This window comes from Colius striatus, chromosome 2 (genome assembly GCF_028858725.1).
Source record: "Colius striatus isolate bColStr4 chromosome 2, bColStr4.1.hap1, whole genome shotgun sequence".
NCBI lineage: Eukaryota > Metazoa > Chordata > Aves > Coliiformes > Coliidae > Colius > Colius striatus.
The window spans coordinates 49,849,263-49,868,777 of record NC_084760.1 but is presented as its reverse complement, the minus strand read 5'-3'; the positions used below and the strand labels follow the sequence as shown (position 1 = coordinate 49,868,777).

The following is a 19,515-nucleotide window of genomic DNA, read 5'->3' as shown; positions in this document are numbered from 1 at the left end:
GAATTGCTTTACTCAAAGGGTTGTGAGGCACTGGAATGGGCTGCCCAGGGAGGTGGTGGAGTCACTGTCCCTGGAGGTGTTTCAGAGATGGGTGGATGTTGCACTTAGGGAAATGGTCTAGTGTTAGATAGGGCTGGGACAAAGACTGGACTTGATGGTCTCTTGAGGTCTCTTCTGGCCAGAATGGTTCTATGATACTATAAACGTGGGCTGCAGTGCAGAGGCTTAGAGGAGGTGATGCATGGACAGTAAGGAGCTAGAAGAGAGTTAAGTATACAATAGAAGTTCGTTCTTCAGTAAGAAAAAACACATGTGTCCAGACACAAAAACACCTCTATTAAAATTCTTCATACACAAGTTGTGTCAAAAAGTCAATGTCATATAAACAAACTTTATATGATGGTGTCAGAGTTTTAGGACAAATGATAATATATGCATACTACTGATTATTAAGAGGTTATCAAATGACTCTTAGATGCCTGATGAGGGAGAAGAATCTCGAAGTGGTCTCCAGAGAAAAGTCACTGTGAATTAGTTCGATTGGTCTAACAAACATCAGCCCTTAGCCTTAACTGTGAAGTACGTTCAAGTGCGTCCAAGTTTTCCTAACAAAGGAAATTCAGGCATTGCCTGAAGATTTTCTTTGCTCTGTGGTTATGTCATCTGATGAAAATTTAGATATCACTCTGTATAGCACTTTCTAGGTATCCATTGCACCTCTAGGATGGCTAAGTCAGTGTCAGACCAGTGCCAGTCTTCTTGCTGAAAGACTGATTTTTTCTTACAGTGCTAAGGTGTCTATAAATGAAATTATGTAAATGTAAGGATACTTAAGATATTCAGGATGATATTTTTCTAAGTGACATTGTAACTTTCCATGTACTTTCATCACTATATGTTGTGGAAAGAGGATATATTGGTGTTCCAGTTACAGTCGTGCTGTCTTATTATTTGTCCTTACCATAGGGAGGTTGTAATAGTTGGAGATACGAGGTGTCTGAACTGATTTTCTGGCTCCTCATGGGCACCTTTGGGGAGGTCTGTCTGAATTTCATATTCAAAGCTACATGATGTGGACTGTAATACTACCTTCTTTGCTCTTCTTATGTACTTGCTGTGAAACGAGCTGCTCCTCAGCCCATTTTGTACAGCAGCCACACAGGCACATGGTCTCAGTTATTTACACATTTCTGTGAGACAAGTAAGAAAATCCAAATTGTGATGCCACAGTTAGATTTGGTTTGAGAAAATTAAATTGCAAAGTCTAGAGAGGAGAAACTCCTCAAAATAAAGAACAGGTGTGTAACAGGAATAAACCTGTTTTTCGCTAAGCAGTTGGTTCACAGAGGTCAGTTGCATTTTATCTGCAGAGTTTATTTGAGGAAGCTTACATGGAAACACTATGGAACAGGCTGAAAATTATCTGAAAAAAACCAAAACCCTCTCAACAAGGGCTACCAGTGTGCATAGGAAATGGCTTGGCTTCTTTAGGAGGATATTCTGAGTACTGAAGATACCCAAACCACATTACCAGCATCACCTGCTGGGAGGGTGTTCCTGGTTCGAGAGAGGCACTGGATTTTCACCCTTTTTCATCATCTGTGTGTCTGTTATTGTTATGTAGCTAACTGAAGTGCCTCGTAGGGGTTTTTAGAAAACACATTAGGAACAGATTTCTCTAGTGTGTTAGTGAATGGAAAGGGGCTGCTGTTTAGTAAAGAGCCAAGGACCAAGTGTGAAGTTTGAGAAGCTATTCAAAAGCATTGCTGTCAAACAGGAGCTCAGGTCTGAGCTCTGTCACAAAAGTAAGACTTCTGTAGTGCTCCTAAATTTAAGGAACTATTTAAAAGGTTGATTTTTTTTTTTAATCTCTTTTGGTTTTGTTGTATTTTTTTTAAATGAAACCACATTCTTAAGTCACTGGGTTTTTTGTATCTTCATATTGTATTGATACATTTTGGAGATGATGGAAAGGCAGTTTGTCATCTTTTAAGATCTTAAGAACCTGAGAGAAACCCACTGTGGTTCTGTAATACTGCACTCTGCTGAAAAAGAACCTCATTCATGTGGTTAATTATAGGGATTTTTTTTTTCTTCCCTGTCAACTCTGCAGAGGGAATTCTAGCTGAATGGTGCCACAATGGCCACCCTGCAGTTCCCCTACTTAATGAGCTACTTCTCACACAAATAGATTTCAGAATAACTAGGCACAGATATTTAGGTGTCTGCATTTGGGTTGAGGTTTTTTTTTTTTGACTGAAAATGATTGTCAGTCTTCATTTTCATTTCAGCTTTCAAGCCTGTTGAAAAGGCAGCATTCCTGTCATTGCAAACGTTATTCAGCCATGTGAACTGTGACTCGTTCTGAGAGATTACAGGCATCTCCCTCCCCGGTGTGCGCCTATGCTTCTGCTGCTGTTAGCTGTTTGCAGGCTACCTTCTGCAATCAGTGGGTCTGGGCAACGTGGTGCTGCAGAGCTTTGTGCTGCGCAGGGTATAGGAGCCCATGTCTGCTGTGGGCAGCAAGATTCAGGGTGGGAAATGCTATTTTTGTTTGCTTCTGGGGAAATAAAAAAGTAATCTCAAATGTCCTCTTCAGCATCTCTTTACAGTAAAAGAACTCCAAAGAGCAAACCCTAAAGGAACAATGAAGCTCATACAGACGTTTCTGTACATGTTCACTCCACTTTTAATTATGCTGCAAAATTATCAATTCATGATACCAACTCAGGGCAAGCTCTGTCTGATCTGGTGGTCCCCTTTAATCATCTTTCCTTTCTGGCTTCACCTTTTCTTTCCGGTATTCCTCTCTGGCATCAGAGATCCCTGCTCTTGCCACACTGGCTCTTCCCATGATGCCGCAGACCAGCTGGGTGGGCAGTGGGCCTGTCCTCTCGGCACCTTGCCTCTCTGATCTGTCCCCATCCTCTCCAGTTAATTGCTATTTCCGTTATGTTTTCCAGGGCTTCATTTGAAATAAGGTCCTGTGGGAATCCAGAATGTGGTTTCTGTTTGTTTGGTATTTTCTTGAATGTCAACATGAACCTATGGGAAAAAAATCCCCAACCATCCTGTTCATTAGGGAAGCTCAGTTAACTGGGGATGATTAAAGGGAAGCTTGATACTGCTTGCCCTGCCACAGAAGTGAGTTATGGTGCCTGATGATGAAAAGCCATGAGGAATCAATCCTAATTTAGCACAACTTAACACTGTGCTTGTATTTTTAGCTATTTGAGGGCAAGAGATAACACGTCTAAACTTCCGAGTGTGACAAAAGCGGGCAGAATTTGGAGATGGTGGCGCAGATGGGAGTGCAGAGCCCTGTTGTCCTGCAAGCACATGTCTGAAAGACCTCTTCTGTCCCACTCCATGTGGGAAGTGTTACTGGAAAAGCTGACAGGATCCCCGAGGTTCAGAGCTGAGGGGCCTCACAGGGAGTGCAGAAAGCATCCACCGAAGCTGCTTCCCTGGGGCTATGAAAATGAGGAGTGGTAGGGCTACTGACAGCCTCACTGATGGGGTTTTTGTGAGGAAAACAAAGAATTCTGGTTTATCTCATCAGGCAGGCCTGGGAGAGGAAGAGCCCACAAGAAGCTTGCTTTTCTGTTGAACCTAAACTTCAAAGAAGGAAAGAGATTGTTTGCATAGGTTTTCTTTGATTATAGTGTTTGCAATCCAAGTTTTGTTTCAGTGGACATTCAAGTGGGGATACATGATATAAAATCAAAAACATTTCTCTGCTTTCAGTTGTTTTGCTAGAAGATTTAGAGATTCAAATCTTGATTTTCTTCATGTGTTTCTGCAGGCCAGGGCTTACTTGGGTATCGTAGAATAACTGTGTTGACACGTGTATCCTGGATGAAGAGCACTTCCTTTCTGGGTTACCTATATCTGCTCTCAAATCATGACCATAATAAATCATAGTTAGGTGTTCTTTCACTGCTGTTTAAACCCTACTTTATTCCAAAATTACCTTCATTTAGGCAAGCCCTTAGGAAACCCATTTTGTTTGAAATTAAATCACCTTACTTTATTAGCTCTTGCATTTTTTGCTTGTATGGAGAAATGAATGCTGTTCCTTTAAGGTGGGGTTTTGTTTGTTTGTTTTGCTTTGCTTTGCAGACTGTAAGATGGCACATTGAGCTACAGCCATGGGCAAGTCCAACTCCTTCCCTCAACTACGAGGCCTTGAGGTTCCTGAAGTACATTAGCACTTCTCAGGTAGGTTTTTCATTTTAGTCTCCACTTAGAAAACATTTTGCCTGGCACAGGCTATTTCTTTTCAGGTAAGGAATGAACTTGACACTGAACTCGTTTTGAAACTGCTGTATTTCTAAAGATGCTTAACCTAGCAGTGATGAATGAATGCAAAGGTGAAAACACAGGGCAGAAATAATGCATTATTTCCTTGCTTTTTATTTCCAGATGGGTTTGTGTCCTGACAGGAATACAGTATGGCTAAAATTCTAAATGCAGTTCCTCTCCTGCTGTCTCACTCTCAGACACAGAAAAATACATAGCATTCTGTAGTGAGAGAACTGTGTATTCAGCCACTCCGCCTCTCAATAATAATGCAATAACCAAGCTCATTTTGGCTAAAAAGAGTGCATTTGAGATTCCCAGTAAAATGACAAGAAGACACTGGCCCCTAACTTGGACAGGTTGTCCCAGTGGTACCAATAGAATCCTGGTATTCTGAGGACAAAACTGGTGATCAGGAAAATTACTGGGTTTATGTGCTTTTTCAAAGGTGACATTTCTGAATCCCGATTGCGTTGACAAATACTTGCAGGGTTCAGCATATAAGGAAGTTGGGCTGCTGTGTCTTAACGGAGGCATCACCTCTGCACAACAGCATTTACGTGGGCATTTCTTGGAATGAAAAATGGAAAGGGTGCTGGATGCCCATGTTCTGACAGAGTGGCTGCTTTTGGTACCTGAGTCAATCAGCAATTGACCCTTGAAGACATGTTTTAACTGCACCATTGCTTACGCTGGAGAACAGCAGAAAGCCTCAGGTGCCAATGTTACTGAAATGTCATTCACACAGAGAATTCTTTGTTGCTGCAATGCTTTCACGGCTGAGACAGAAGATTTATTTGGAACACATCTGAAAATATGCTGCTGTGCTGATGGTATGGTAACCAGGAGGGTAGCAGAGTGTTCGTTTATCCTGCAGCTTGTGGGTACCCCTGGCTAAATGGTCAAGAAAGTGACATCTCTCCCTCCTCTCTTGCCAGCACCGAGAGGAAGATGATGCATGTGGAGACAGCAAGAGACATGTGCGGGGCTGCTTGTTTTGTACTGGAGTTTAGGCTGCAGCAGGCATGTTAAGCTGAAAACATCCTTCATCTTGGTGACTTAATAAACAGTGGCAGATGCTGCTAAACTCCACTAGTTGGGTCAAAGCCTCCAAGGACATCAATTAGCAGAGAGTTTATTGCTTCTGACACACTAATCGAGAAGTTTCGTTCCCAGAGTAACTGACCCTGGTGGGAGAGACATGCATAAGTGAAAACAAAAAAATGAGAGAAAACCTTGTTCCTGACCTGGCTGATGTTACAGGATTAATAATTGACAGGATAACACCATGACTCTGGTATGAACACTTCTGGAAGTGGGACCCTGCTTACAGAGATGAGCATGGGATCTCATTTTCTGTGTTTGCTGAGCAAGTGTCTACTAATTATTGTACCTGAGTTCAGCTCCCTCGCATTAGTGTAGAATGACTGGAACTGCTGGAGGGAAGGAAGGATACCACCATCAGCAGGGTTGAAGTATGGCCAGAAAAAGCTTTTTCAATGCTGGTGTCTAGTAATCAAAAGAATCACCTTCTTTTACATGATTACATGTAGATGACATGTATTGTCATCTGTTTGACAGTAGCAAGTAGAAGCCCAGAACAGGATGTGAGCTCGGTGTATCAGGGTCTGTAAATCACACAACAGTGGTGATGGTGCTAAAGGCAGAGTTCAGGTTTTTATTTTTTTAAACTTTTGATAGCAAGAGCTACTAGGTAGCAAGAGCTATTAAAATTGCTCCAACTTTTGAGTGTTGTAATTGCTCATAATATATCATGAGTTGATTAAGTGGCAGCATTGCAGAGTCTTGCTTTTCTGTAGAGAGCACATTATTCTTCTGTGTCTTAAAATTAGTGCTTGTTATTGCAATGCCATTTATTCCTTGATTGTTATGTGACTGAAGGGAAATGGGTAGTGGGGTGCAGTGCAAATCACTGCTTAAAACTTAGTGAATCCTGAGAGCAGCATGAGGAGATGCTAGATTAGCTTTTATGAATTTTCCATGGGAATTACGAGCTGAGCAGGAGCAGGGAGGTGGTGATGCAGTGTGCAGCTCTTTGAATGTAATGCTCCAAATAATGATCTTTCAGAGCTTAAGCTTCTTAAAGAATGAGAGTTTTATTTACTCATTGTAAGGCATGTGGTGGACCATGCCTGCCACAGCAAAGGCTGGGTTTCAGTTTTCACTCTCATCCTTGTGTAAAATCTTTCCATTTCTTTGATTACAGGTGGGGCTAAAGCTGTGTTTTTTAGTTTGGCTAACCCAAGAGCTAAGCCTTGGCAGTCTGATGTAGAGAAGGAGCAAGACGAGAGTTCAGGACTGATATTTTACCTGGTTTTGTCTCTACTGCTGTTCTTCCCACCATATTTTATTGTTGGCTTTCTGTGAGTGCCAGTTCCAATCCCTGCAGCCAGAGTTTGTATTGAGCCCAAAGAACAACTTCTCATCATGATGGCTCAGCTGGGTTCCTGCAACTCTTTTCAGTCTGCATTAGCAGATAGTGTCCTGTGCCCTGCAACCCCTGAACTCCATGCCTGGACTGCACGTGGTTTAAAAAGTCTGAGCCTCTCTTGGGCAGAAGGAGCTACAGCTTTGCCTCTTGTATCTCTGCTTTTCATCACCTCCTTGCCCCTGTTGCAGAGACAGCCCTACCAATTGCACTGGTGTTCTCCTGGTGGCTGCCTTCCATTTTACAGCTCCCAAGTGCTAGAAAGGCTGTGGCACCCCCAGGTCCACATCTGCTGTTTCCAGAGGGTCCATAGGAGGAGGAGGATGGTGTACGACAACGTGGTGGAGGTTGGAGACTAAGCACAGCCCAGCACTCCAGAAGTGGGTGGGAGCACCAGCCACCTTGCCAGGGCACAGCTAGTAGAGCAGCACTGGAGACCAACAAGAGTAGCCTGAGCCCTGAAGCACTGGCCCAAGCTGCCGGGCAGGAGGCAAAGCTGGTCTGGTGCTGCAGGCAGGGGCTCCTCCACAGGGACTCACAGTGCCAGAGCTTCCTTGGCTCAGTCACTGCTCTGTTTTGGCCATTGCAGGCTGGTGCTCACCTGCTGACAAAGCTGACTTCATCTCAGTCAAGTGATTTTTGACATCTCCATGTCAAATGTCCAGTGATGAATCCAGCACTTTTCAGTCCTTGCTTTCTTGGGCCTTTACAAGGCTTTGAAAGCCTTCTTTCCCACAGGGTCTGTATCTCTTCTCCTTTTGCAATATTTTTATCCTGGTTTTACACTCCACAAGTCTAAGGCAAGACAGCATAGCCACAAATGCTATGATTCATTTGGGATTGGAAGGGACCCCTAGAGATCATTCAGTCTAACCATCCTGTTGAAGCAGGTCCGCCTTGATCAGGTCACACAGGAGCATGTCCAGGAGCATGCCAGAGAGGGAGACTCCACAACCTCCCCGGGCAGCCTGTGCCTGGGCTCTCTCACCCCCACAGTAAAGTGGAACTTTCTGTGTTCCAGCTTTTGTCCATTACCCCAAGTCCTATCAATGGACACTACAGAAAAAAGTGTCGCCCCATCCTCTTGACATAAACCCTTTAGGTACTGATAAGTTTTAATAAGATCCCCTCTCGGCCTTCTCTTCTCCAAGCTAAACAGCCTCAGGTCCTGTAGCCTTTCTACATAAGAAAAATGCTCCAGTCCCCTGATTATTTTGATACTCCTGTGCTGACCTGTCTCCAGAAGTTCCCTGTCTCTGTTGCACTGAGGAGCCTGGAATTGGATGCAATACTCCAGATATGGCCTCACCAGGGTAGAGAGGGAGGAGAACCTGCTGGACATATTTTTCTATTTATTTAGGCACTTGCTTAAAGCCCTTTGTCACTGAAGAGGGGATGTGTTGGGATGATGATTAGATCCCTTCTGGAACTGAGTTCCAGGACACTCTGAGCAATTTACACAGTGACATAGCAGTTTATGATTACAGTCTTTAATCATGACGTGATTTTAATGTGGTTCAGGATGCAGAATACACTCCAAGGTTTGAAAAGGAAAAACATCATAAACATTTTAATGCTGAAATAACTTGTTCTCAGGAAAATTGATTTGGGGCTACAGTTCTAATGCTTAATTATTTGCTTTTCAAACTGCGTTGCCCTCTGGGGGATTACGTAAGCCTTAAATTTCACCAAGCAGAACAGATGAACAAGGAAAAAAACCAGCAGATCTCCATAGCTGTGGATCAGGTTGACAAACAGGTTTAAATGAAACCAATTAACATTTTTCTTCTTTCCACTCTTTCCCCAGAAGGGAAATAAAAAACAAATTAAAAGTCATGTCTTAAAATCAAACATCCTTGGGTTTCAACAGATTTCTTGTGAACACGTGAACCTGAACAGCCTGAAAGGGTACTCTGAAACCACAAAGAAGCCCTGGTGGATCTGTCTTGATGAGAGGTTTAGCCTCATTCATCGAATCAGAAGCAAGCAATGCCGTCTCTATTCTCTTGGGTAAGTGCTCTCTTTAAAAGACAGCAAATTCTTTCATGACACCTAGATTTTAAAAGCTCTATAAATGCCACACAGGCTGCAACAGGGTTGTCCTTTAGAATACAGACTTTGTTTGACTCTGTGCGTTCATGTTACTGTGCTTCTGTAAACATTTCTCTGTGAAAGTCTTTGTTTTCCTTTGCCTTTCTAATGTTGGTATGAAAACAAATTGCTTAATGGTGAGTGGTAGTTCACATAGAGGAAGATGGAAATTAATGAGAGAAACTGAGAAGCATGCAGCATCATCACTTGCATTAATTGCCAGGTACTTCAACAGCATTACTTATAAAACTTCATTAACTACCTCTGGGACAAAATAGTACATTTCCATATGAGAGTGTGTTTGCTGAGCACTTCAGGAGCGATATGTGCTGAAGTGATAATAATAAAAGCAGTTGTGGCTTTATTTTAAACTGCTTGTAGTGTTTATGATGTTTACAGCAGCAGAGATTGAAGTTTTAACTCTTGACAGAACAAGTGCTTTTTCACAGGTAGTAAAACCACAAATGCAGCCTGTTTCCCTGCTAATAAAACCCTCTGCTGCGAAGGGAGGTCAATCCTCAAAGCTGGTCAGGCCTCTCGCCTTTTGCATTACCCATGGGTGCATGGGAGCATTAGGAGAAGGATCTCTGGGGTCTGGAGCTTGTTTCACATGGCTGCAGCCTAATAAAACTGTCTTTTCTGTCCTGGGTGCCAGCTTTAGGTTAGAGGTATATTGTAAGGCTTCATCTCCCTCAAACCAGCGCAGTTTCTTTCTGTGATTCTTGCTGCTGTGGGTTTACAGATGGTGGACAGGGAGATGCTGTGTCTGGGTGGCGTTTCTCAGGGATTAGCACTTGGCAGTTGACACCAGCAGTTAATGTGGAATGCGGAGCACACTGCAGTAAAAGGGAGCATTTTCTGTTAATTTGGGTGGGTTTATATTGAGCCTCAAAGGGCTAACTCCTCACAGGATGAGAGGCTCTCAGGTTTTGTTCAGCTCTGTGGCAGAACAATAAATGCCTCTTAGAGACGAATCAGATATATAGAGAGCAAGCTTCTCTCAGAGAATCAGACAATGATAGGGGCTGGAAGGAACCTCTAGAGATCATCTAGTCCAACCACCTGCTAAAGCAGATTCACCTTGATCAGGTCACACAGGAACATGTCTAGGTGGGTTTGAAAACCTCTCGAGAAGGAGACTCCCTGGGCAGCCTGTGCCAGGGCTCCCTCACCCTCACAGGAAAGAAGTTTCTCTTCATATTCAAGCGGAACTTCCTGTGTCCCAGCTTATGCCCATTATGCCTTGTCCTGTTGCTGGGCTCTGCAGAAAAAAGATTCAACACATCCTCTGGACACTGACCCTTTAGGTATTTATAAGTGTTGATAAGGTCAACCTCATTAATGTTTACAAATATGCAAAGGATGAGTGTCAGGAGGATGGAGCCAGGCTGTTGTCAATGATGTCTAATGATAGGACAAGGGGCAATGGGTACAAGCTGGAACATACGAGGTTCCAAAGAAACATAAGGAAAAATTTCTTCACTGTGAGGATGAGGGAGCACTGGAACAGGCTGCCCAGATGGGTTGTTGAGTCTCCTTCTCTGGGGACATTCAGAACCCACCTGGATGAGCTCCTGTGTGACCTACTCTAGATGGTCCTGCTCTGGCAGGGGGGTTGGACTAGACGATCTTTCGAGAGCCCTTTCAACCCTTAAGATTCTGTGATATTGGCTTATTGTCTGAGGCTTCTAGTAGTCCACAGGGAGAAGCAGGTGCATTCAGGTAGTAAATGAGCTGAGCTAAATAACATTCCGGAGGTAACTGTAGCTTTCCTTTGATTATAGAGGAAGCATGGGATAATGTGGCTGCTGACTTTGAGTACTTTGCCAGGATATCTAAAGTTTGGTAGACTTAATCTAGACCTTGCCCTTCAAGTTGTGTGATCATGAATATGTTAGATCCGAGCCTCCTGTGTTAGTGACCCACTTCTCTTTTGCTATGGACCAAGTTTGGATTGAGACTGGTATGTTTTGTGGAATTGGCCAATAGGTACAATTCAGAATTGAATTCATCTGTGCTAGGAAATGAGGATTTGGCAGGAAGCTGACCAGCGCAAAGATAATTTGCTGACGGTTTTGAAGGAATGTGAGCCACTGTGTGTATACCACTGGTTTATATGTGGTGCTGTTTTGGGACTGGTGCAATGAGCCTGGATGCCAGATTTTCTGTACTGATGGGACAGTAGGGCTTAGCAGAGATTGAAATTGATGTTGGCTCTCCCATCAATCATCAGATAGACATATGCAGCTGAAAAATAAAAGGGAAATATTTGAGGTTAAGGAGGAGCAGTCTTCAATCATCCAGTTTACTTCTGCAGCCTTTGGATCTTGTTACTGCATAATTCTTCTCTCAGACTCACTTCCTTTAGTTTATTACAGGCAGAAGAGTCATTTTGTTCTGAGTAAGAGCAAAATCCCCTTCAAACATTTTTCTCATACACTTCATAAAGAGCAAAGAGGGAGCAGCTGCTTCCAATGAAGAGCATTCTCTGTGGAAAGGATGGATGGAGGACAAATGTGAAAGTTCAGTGCTAGTGCTACTGGGAATCCTGAATTAAATCCACGTATCATTAAATATGGAACAAAACATGCTGCTTAGGCCTTGCGTTCTTGAATGCTCCAGAAGAGGTAATTTGTGAATGAGTGAGAAATGTCTGAAGCGTCCAGAGATCTTTTTTGGATTAGTATTAGTTGCTTCCACTGCTGGGAGGCCGCAATGTTTTTGCTCAGGGGGCAGGATTTCCCAGTGTGATGCATAATTGCAATATGCATTAGTGAGCTCTAGTTATTAGTGCTAAATCTGCTTAGATTAAGCTAAGTCTGTTGCAAACACCCCAGGCAAGCACTCAAGCTGGGATAATATAAATGAATGGGATTTCAGAAACTTACCAGTTGAGGTTTAAGGAGTCTCACAGTGGTATTGTATAGAAGTCCTTTCAGATAGACCCTACAGTGCAAGGGGCCTTAAGATCCAGGCAAGGGATGCTTCCTTTTTTTTTCCCAAGCTGCCGAGCTCAGTCATCTTCCTTTGAGAAAGAAGGGGAGGAGGGTGAACACAGAAAGGGAAAGTTGGACTTCAGTGTGCATGGTTTCACACCTCTGGCCTTTGGTCCTTGTGGGAGCTGGAGTTTCCCCTCAGCCTCCTTTTCCCCAGCTCCCTCAGCTGCCCATCTCTGGACATGCTCCCACACCTCAATGTCTTTCCTGTAGTGGGAGGCCCAAAATTGAACACACAACTCGAGATGCAGCCTCACCAATGCCAAATACCTGCAGTTTTGGGGCTGGATCATCAGAGCTGGTGTCTATCAGAGCTGTGCTGGCGTAGATCAAGCAGCTTTTGTGCCACCCGTGCGCTGACTGTGCTCCGGGGGCCGGTGCGATGCTCCCTTCAGTGCAAGCTGCAGCCTAGTGTTTATTCCCAATGCCAGACTCTGTGTACTGTTGACCCTCTGTGAACCCTGTGAGCGGGGGACAGCCAAGGGACACTGCTGCCTGCTGTGTTGCACTCGGTCCCGGGTCAACCTCCGTGCTCAGCTGCCAGCGGGGAGCAGTGCCAGACAGCCCTTCTTTTCCACCCACATGCAGGCAGGGAGAGCTGGACCTGCAGATGCTGTTTCTGCTGCTTCGAAAGGCCCCCACTGCCCCTGCTGCAGAGGACTGGTTTGGATTCCCTAACCAACCTCTCCTCTCCTTTACAGTAAAAATAACTCGGTATCTTTAGCATTTTTTTTTTATTTTGCTATTGATGGAGGCAGCAGCTGCTCTCTCCTGATGGAAGGACAAGGGTTTCTCTAGTCTTCTGTGACCTCCACACCTTTCTTTTGAAATCTCGCTCCTTTTCTAAGTAACACAAAATCTTTCTTGGGAGACCTCATTTCTTCATGCTGCATTATCCCTCAGCGTGATCACATGTGAGCCAGGAATTTTTCAAACTGTCACTCTGTTTTCTCTCCTAAATATTTGCTATTGGTTATATCTGTCTTCAGGCACAGATTTGAGCTGTTTAAGCTAGAGTGCCAGAAGATAGATTAGTACTTTCTTCACCCTCATCTGTATTCTTTTTTCCTCTTTTCCGCCACTGTGAACCTCCCTTTGCAGACCATATGAGTAGCAATCTGTTCGGAAGCAGCTTGAGGTTTGTCTACATCAAAAGCATCTGGCCCTCTGGATTGTACCAGCTGGTACGGTTAGAAGCGTGTCACGGCCGCATGTGTCCATCAGTCGCTGGTAGGCTCATCACTAATGCTCTAACTGTCCCCAACAATTCACATGTTGTTCACTTCCAGCCAGCTTCTCATTCCTAAGGGATTACACTGGGCTTTGTTCGTCAGCATCCCTTCTGTAGAAGTCCACATGCAAACAAACATGTCAATTCACTTGGTTAACTTCTGAACTTTCTTCCTAATATGTGCTGAATGTATTAAAAGAACACTCCTCCCTTTTTCCTCCTACATGGCTGTAGAGGCTGGAATCATGGCAATCGGTGTTGTTGTTCAAAGCAACCCAGGCTGCTTTTGCAAACTCTGTGTGCTCTTACTTTCCCAGGACATCTGAAGGGGAGGATGGTTGAGGAGACTTAGCTCTCCTTAGCCAGTATTACAGCAAGCATCATACGGTATTGATAGCTTCCAAAACATACGCTCTTCCAAACATCATTTCAGGAGTTAGATTCATTTTACTTTACCAGTACATCATCTGGGTAAAACATTTAGTGCTGGCTTAATGTTGTACCATAGCGTAGCATGATTTCAAATGTATCACGTTTTACATATTGATGCCACTAGCCTGAGTTATTACAGACTCACAGCATTTCTGAGGATGACTGTGGTATAGTGTAGCAGGTGCTCCAAGAGTACATCTGAGAGCACTGCCCTGTAATAGTTTGTATATGATAGGTAAATACCATGCTCTTAGTATGTACTGGATATTCGCAATTAGTACAACTGGTTGAAGTGCTGACTTAAGTCTTGATTCTCTTCCCAGCACTGCATGAGTGTATATCCATCCAACAGCATAATTTTGATTAAGGTTTAGTGTGTGATTTGAAGAAGCTTGCAGTAGTAGAAATTAACAAGATGTCCTCTTTTCCACAGTAGGGAAGGCCTGTGCTCTAGACACATGATGGCAATAATAAATACCAGAATTTTTTAGTTTTAGTGTACCCTCCGTGAACCAATGGGCTATAGGAGGTAGGAATATGGCACAGCCTTGTAAAGCATATCTTCTTACAGAGATGGGGACTGAGACAACGCTGCTGTACAATGAGGCTAGTTATTTTTCCTCTTCTTTGAATCATAGGATCATAGAATGGTAGGGGTTGGAAGGGACCTTTAGAGATCATCTAGTCCAACCCCCCTGCAGAAACAGGGTCACCTAGATCAGGTCGCATAGAAACATGTCCAGGCATGTCTTGAAGACCTCCAAGGAAGGAGACTCCACACCCTCCCTGGGCAGCCTGTGCCAGGGCTCCCTCACCCTCACGGTGAAATAGTTTTTTCTTATGTTTAAGTGGAACTTTTTGTGTTCCAGCTTCATCCCATCACCCCTTGTCCTGTTGCTAGGTACTATAGAAAAAAGGGATGTCCCAACCTCCTGACACCCATCCTTTAGATATTTGTAAATGTTAATAAGATCACCCCTCAATCTCCTCTTCTCCAGACTAAACAGCCCCAGTTCCTGCAGCCTTTCCTCATATGAAAGATGTTCCAGTCCTCTGATCATCTTGGTGTCCCTGCGCTGGACTCTCTCCAGCACTTCCCTGTCCCTCTTGAGCTGAGGAGCCCAGAACTGGACACAGCACTCCAGATGAGGCCTCACCAGGGCAGAGTAGAGGGGGAGAAGAACCTCCCTGGACCTGCTGGCCACACTCTTCTTGATGCATCCCAGGATGCCATTGGCCTTCTTGGCCACGAGGGCACTTTGCTGGCTCATGGTTAGCTTATTATCAATCAGGACTCCCAGGTCTCTCTCTGTAGAGCTGCTCTTCAGCAGTTCAACCCCCAGCCTGTACTGGTGCAGGGGGTTGTTCCTTCCCAGATGCAGGACTCTGCACTTGTCCTTGTTGAACCTCATGAGGTTCCTCTCTGCCCAACTCTCAAACTTGTCGAGATGCCACTGAATGGCAGCACAGCCTTCTGGGGAATCAGCCAGTCCTCCCAGTTTGGTGCCATCAGGGAACTTGCTGGGGGTCACTCTGTCCCCTCATCCAGGTCATTGATGAAGATGTTGAACAAGACTGGCCCCAGAACCAATCCCTGTGGAACTCCACTGGCCACAGGCCTCCAACTCGACTCTGTGCCATTGATCACCACCCTCTGGGCTCTGTCAGTCACCCAAAATTCTTTGGGGCTCTTGCTAAATAAGCAGCAATTTTTCTCTTAAGTCTGTGTAAAAAAAAGCTGCTAATGTTGTGAAGGGGTTGATTTAAAATTTGCTTTTTTATCTGTGTCTTCCTGTGCACTGAGAGAGACATATGACTCTTCTGTCTTGTCCCTATTGGTGGGGCATGGTGGCTCATGTTCACGTGGGCCTGCTTTTTACAGAACGCTATTGTATCCATTTTTAATGTAATCTCTCTTCTGCTTATGGCTTGGTTGTTGAAAGTGGTGCATTGGGCACTAAAAAGAGAGTATTGTGGCCTTGTCAAGAAAAGGCCAATTGAAAATAGAGGAGTATATATAAATGTAAAACATGATTAGAGGAATAATGACAGCACAAAAGTTCTAATATTTCATTTACTTTCTTAGAAATGATGTCAACTTCTGAATTAAGAAAAAGCTCTTCGGGAAGGTTATCAGCCTGGCTAAAAGTGCTTTAGTTCTTGCCTCAAAAAGAGCCCTTCATTCTAATCCTATGCAGTGTATTGCCTTGAGCTTGAATTTTCTGGTGAATCTAATCCACTCAGTTTAATTCTTTAAATGGGAAATTTCATTAACAGTTTCTTAAGGTCAATTATGAATGTGACATTTGGGAAAAAATCCACACCTTCCTTTGAATTTCCTTTATCTAACTGCTTTTTCCAAATCTTCAGCAGGTATTATTGTGGACTCTAAGCTTTATTTCAGGTTATCTCATCAGAAATAGGGTAAGATTGCACTCAGTGCTCTGGATATATCCCAGGAGGGTGCACAACAGCTCCTCCACTTTGCTTCAGAAACAAATAGGTTGGATTTTACTTTATTTTTAACTGTGAATTTTCAGTGTCCTACTCACTAACAGTTCTTTTTGCCACATGAATAGTTACATGGGATGGGGTTTTTTGTTGTTGTTTCGTAGGCTAGGCAACGATGACAACCAATTTGAGATGAGCATGGCCAGCAGTGGATGTGAGGTGCATCGCTTTGACCCTGGCATCAAGGCAGCACACATTCAGGAGGGGCCGCGCCTCTGGTATCATCGCCTGTCCATTGACTGGAGGGATCCCAATCCAGCCATTGCTGCTCATAAACTTCACAGCAACACGAAGAAGCTGGGCACGATATTGAATGAATTTGGACATCAGAAGGTAGGGACTCAGGGGTCAGGTTTCTGACTGCAGGATTAGGTGTTGTGAAAGCTGCAGAACTTCCTCTGTGCCGTCTTAAGGGTTCAGGCACTTTTCCAAGATCATAGAATCATAGAATGGTAGGGTTGGAAGGGACCTTTAGAGATCATCTAGTCCAACCCCCTTGCAGAATCAGGTCCACCTAGATCAGGTCGCACAGGAACATGTCCAGGCAGGTCTTGAAGACCTCCAAGGAAGGAGACTCCACACCCTCCCTGGGCAGCCTGTGCCAGGGCTCCCTCACCCTCACAGTAAAATAGTGTTTTCTTATATTTAAATGGAACTTTTTGTGTTCCAGCTTCATCCCATTACCCCTTGTCCTGTTGCTAGGTACTATAGAAAAAAGGGATGCCCCAACCTCCTGACACCCACCATTTACATATTTGTAAATATTATTAAGATTCCCCCCTCAGTCTCCTCTTTTCCAGACTAAACAGCCCCAGTTCCTGCAGCCTTTCCTTGTATGAAAGATGTTCCAGTCCCCTGATCATCTTGGTGGCCCTGCTCTGGACACTCTCCAGGAATTCTCTGTCCCTCTTGAGCTGAGGAGCTCAGAAGTGGACACAGTAATGTGGCCTTACCAGGGCAGATGATCTGATCATCTGAGTCGTTCTTCAGGAGTACTTGTAACACATTTCTTGCACAGGTGCCTTTTCTGTTGTGCTTTTACTGTCTGCTGATAACAGCCACTATGATTTTAAATCACTAGCCATGTACAAAATACTTTCCTCCTCCTCTTCCATTTCCCTTCAACTAGCTGCTGACACAGAGTGCTAGTGTTTTAGGTCCTGTAGAAGTTCTGGTCTGTGCCTGAGTATGAGTGCTAAACTATTCATTCAGCCAAGTTTACACAGAGGGGGAAAAAAAAAAGCAATAATAATTAGAAAAGAGGTAATAGACGGGTTGTTTACATTTTCAAGGTCACTGTTCCTAATTACAGTCATCAACAACAAAAACATCCTGTTTGAAATTGGCAGCATCTGTGGGTTTTTTCAACATTTCCCAGTTTGTTGTTACAGAACTGTAAGCACATCAGAAATCTTCAAGTCTCCTATTGCCATAATACACAAAAGGAAGTTCCTTAGGTTTCTTTTAAGAGAGTATTTTCCTTCAGAGGATATATAAGCATGAATTCAAATGCTAATGTACTTCATTGCCTGCAGCTAGTTCAGCTTGCCTTTGTTTAAGAAACAGGCAGTCTGAGCTAAGGAGGAGCTTTTCTGTAAGATTTACAAAGCAAGCAGTGCAATGTTTGCTTGGTTTGTTAATATAAAATGCAAGATGTCCTTTTCAGTTCACTTCTTGCTCTTTGGTGTTTTCTTTTGGTTCAGCTCTACTGATTGGGCCATTTTGAAGATAAGAACAGGAAAAAAAAGCAGCTTTTCCCAGCTTCTTAGTCATACTCGGCTGTGCATTAGTGAAACATCTGGGAAGGGAGAGAGAGATGGCTTTGATTTGACATGTGCCGTTCACTGATTGTTTTTATTTTAGAAAATATAGTCACAGAGCAAATGATTAATGACCTGATCCAGAAAAAGCACATGAGTCTTGTGCTGTACCAGAACAGCCGGTTCCCAGGTTATCAGGGTAATACAGAGTGGTTGTAAGACCTTCTGTGAATGTGAAGGATGTAGCTGTGAATTCTGAGCGTGTAACTTTCTGGGCGAAAGTTACCTGACATGAAAGCCGCCAGCTGGAGGGCAGCCAAGGAACGTGTAGCTCACATGTAGCACGTGCAGTAAGGCTTTCCTCTAGGTATGGACACACAGCACAGGCTTTGGTTGAGTGTGGTGGTGCATTATGTGCAGTGCATACAGCCTTCTGTGCTATTAACATTCAGGCAGCTTCCCTATGCAAAACTCTGGCACTAGTGAAGTCAGGAGCTGACTTTCTCTCAGTGAGGATAAAGCTGTTACACACTCTGCAATCTTCTGTTACAAAATAAGTGAATAGGCTGACTCTCCTCACAGTGTTTTGTTTAGTTTTTCTGCAATTTGGAAGGCAGCCTGAGAAGTTGTGTGTTGCATAAAGACACTGGTAAGCTCCAACTTATGGAGAGAACATCAAAGTAAATACTGTGACATTCAGGTTTTCATTCTTCTGCTGAATGTGAGCAGAATGCGCCTTTGACCGAATAAATAAGTTAATTCGAAACAGTTTCACAGAGTTATTTTCCAAAGCACTTTTTTTTCATTTAGAAAGTTAAAAGTTGCTCCTCGCCCCATTCTTTTTAATTCTGGAAATCCTTCCGCCTACTCTCAGAGTCAATTCTGTTCCCACTTCAAGGCAGGAATTCCAGGCTGCTGCATTTGAAGTGAACGCCTTGCTTTCTCCTTGCTTTCATCCTTTAAGATTTGGGACTTGAGCCAAAACCCTCCAAGTGATTGAGACTGTTTCCATTGGTGTCAGAGACTGTGCATTGAGCTGGTGAAGAGAGGACAGACAAGGCCACCTGGAGTTTTTGCTGTTGTAGGCTTCAAAGGACAACATGCAATTTGGGGGTTTGTATGCAAAGGGACTCAAAGAACTAGGATTCTTTTACACTGAAGTGAGAGTACACTTGCTGTTCTGCAGTCAGTACTGAGACCTCATCCACAGAAAGGAAGGCTCATCCTCATTTTATGGCAAGAAATACAAACAGGTTTTTGGTGTTAAGAGGGGATTTGAGGAAAGACTAAAAGAACTTGATCTTTCTAATTGGCTATGTGACATACCAGTCCCCAGTTCTCTGGAGACTGTAAACAGCCCAGAGGTAGAGGATTTATCTAGTGCTATATTAGGATGAGACTGACAAAGGAAACGTGTAGTGAAGAGTATTTCAGGGAACTATTAGTGTTAAATCTCTTAAGCCCTGGAATAATCTCCAAAGGATGTTACTAGAGTCCTATTTCCCCATACACAAATCTAAACTGAGAATTTACTGGTGTACCTTCGGAGAAGAGCACTTTTATCAGCCACAGGAAAGGATAAAGATATAAAAATCAATCTTGCTCATCTTCTATCCCTCCCCCTAGTTTTTTTGCCGAGCATGCAGACTCTGTGGTGTACTAGTGGTGAACAGTGGAAAAGAGGGAGAAAGCCACCAAATGCACAAGATTTTCTTTATTTTTGCAGTGGAGTTCAACTTTGTG

General features: G+C 43.7%; 1 protein-coding gene across 1 annotated transcript in view; it reads left to right on the top strand.

The window, feature by feature from the left end:
• The window catches only part of METTL24 (methyltransferase like 24), a 48,024-nt gene that overhangs the window by 14,536 nt on the left and 13,973 nt on the right, over positions 1–19,515 (top strand). Inside the window, exons 2-4 of the mRNA XM_061990041.1 lie at positions 4,123–4,221; positions 8,622–8,761; positions 16,117–16,345. Coding sequence (XP_061846025.1) covers positions 4,123–4,221; positions 8,622–8,761; positions 16,117–16,345 — 468 coding nt within the window. The remainder of the gene's footprint in view (positions 1–4,122; positions 4,222–8,621; positions 8,762–16,116; positions 16,346–19,515) is intronic.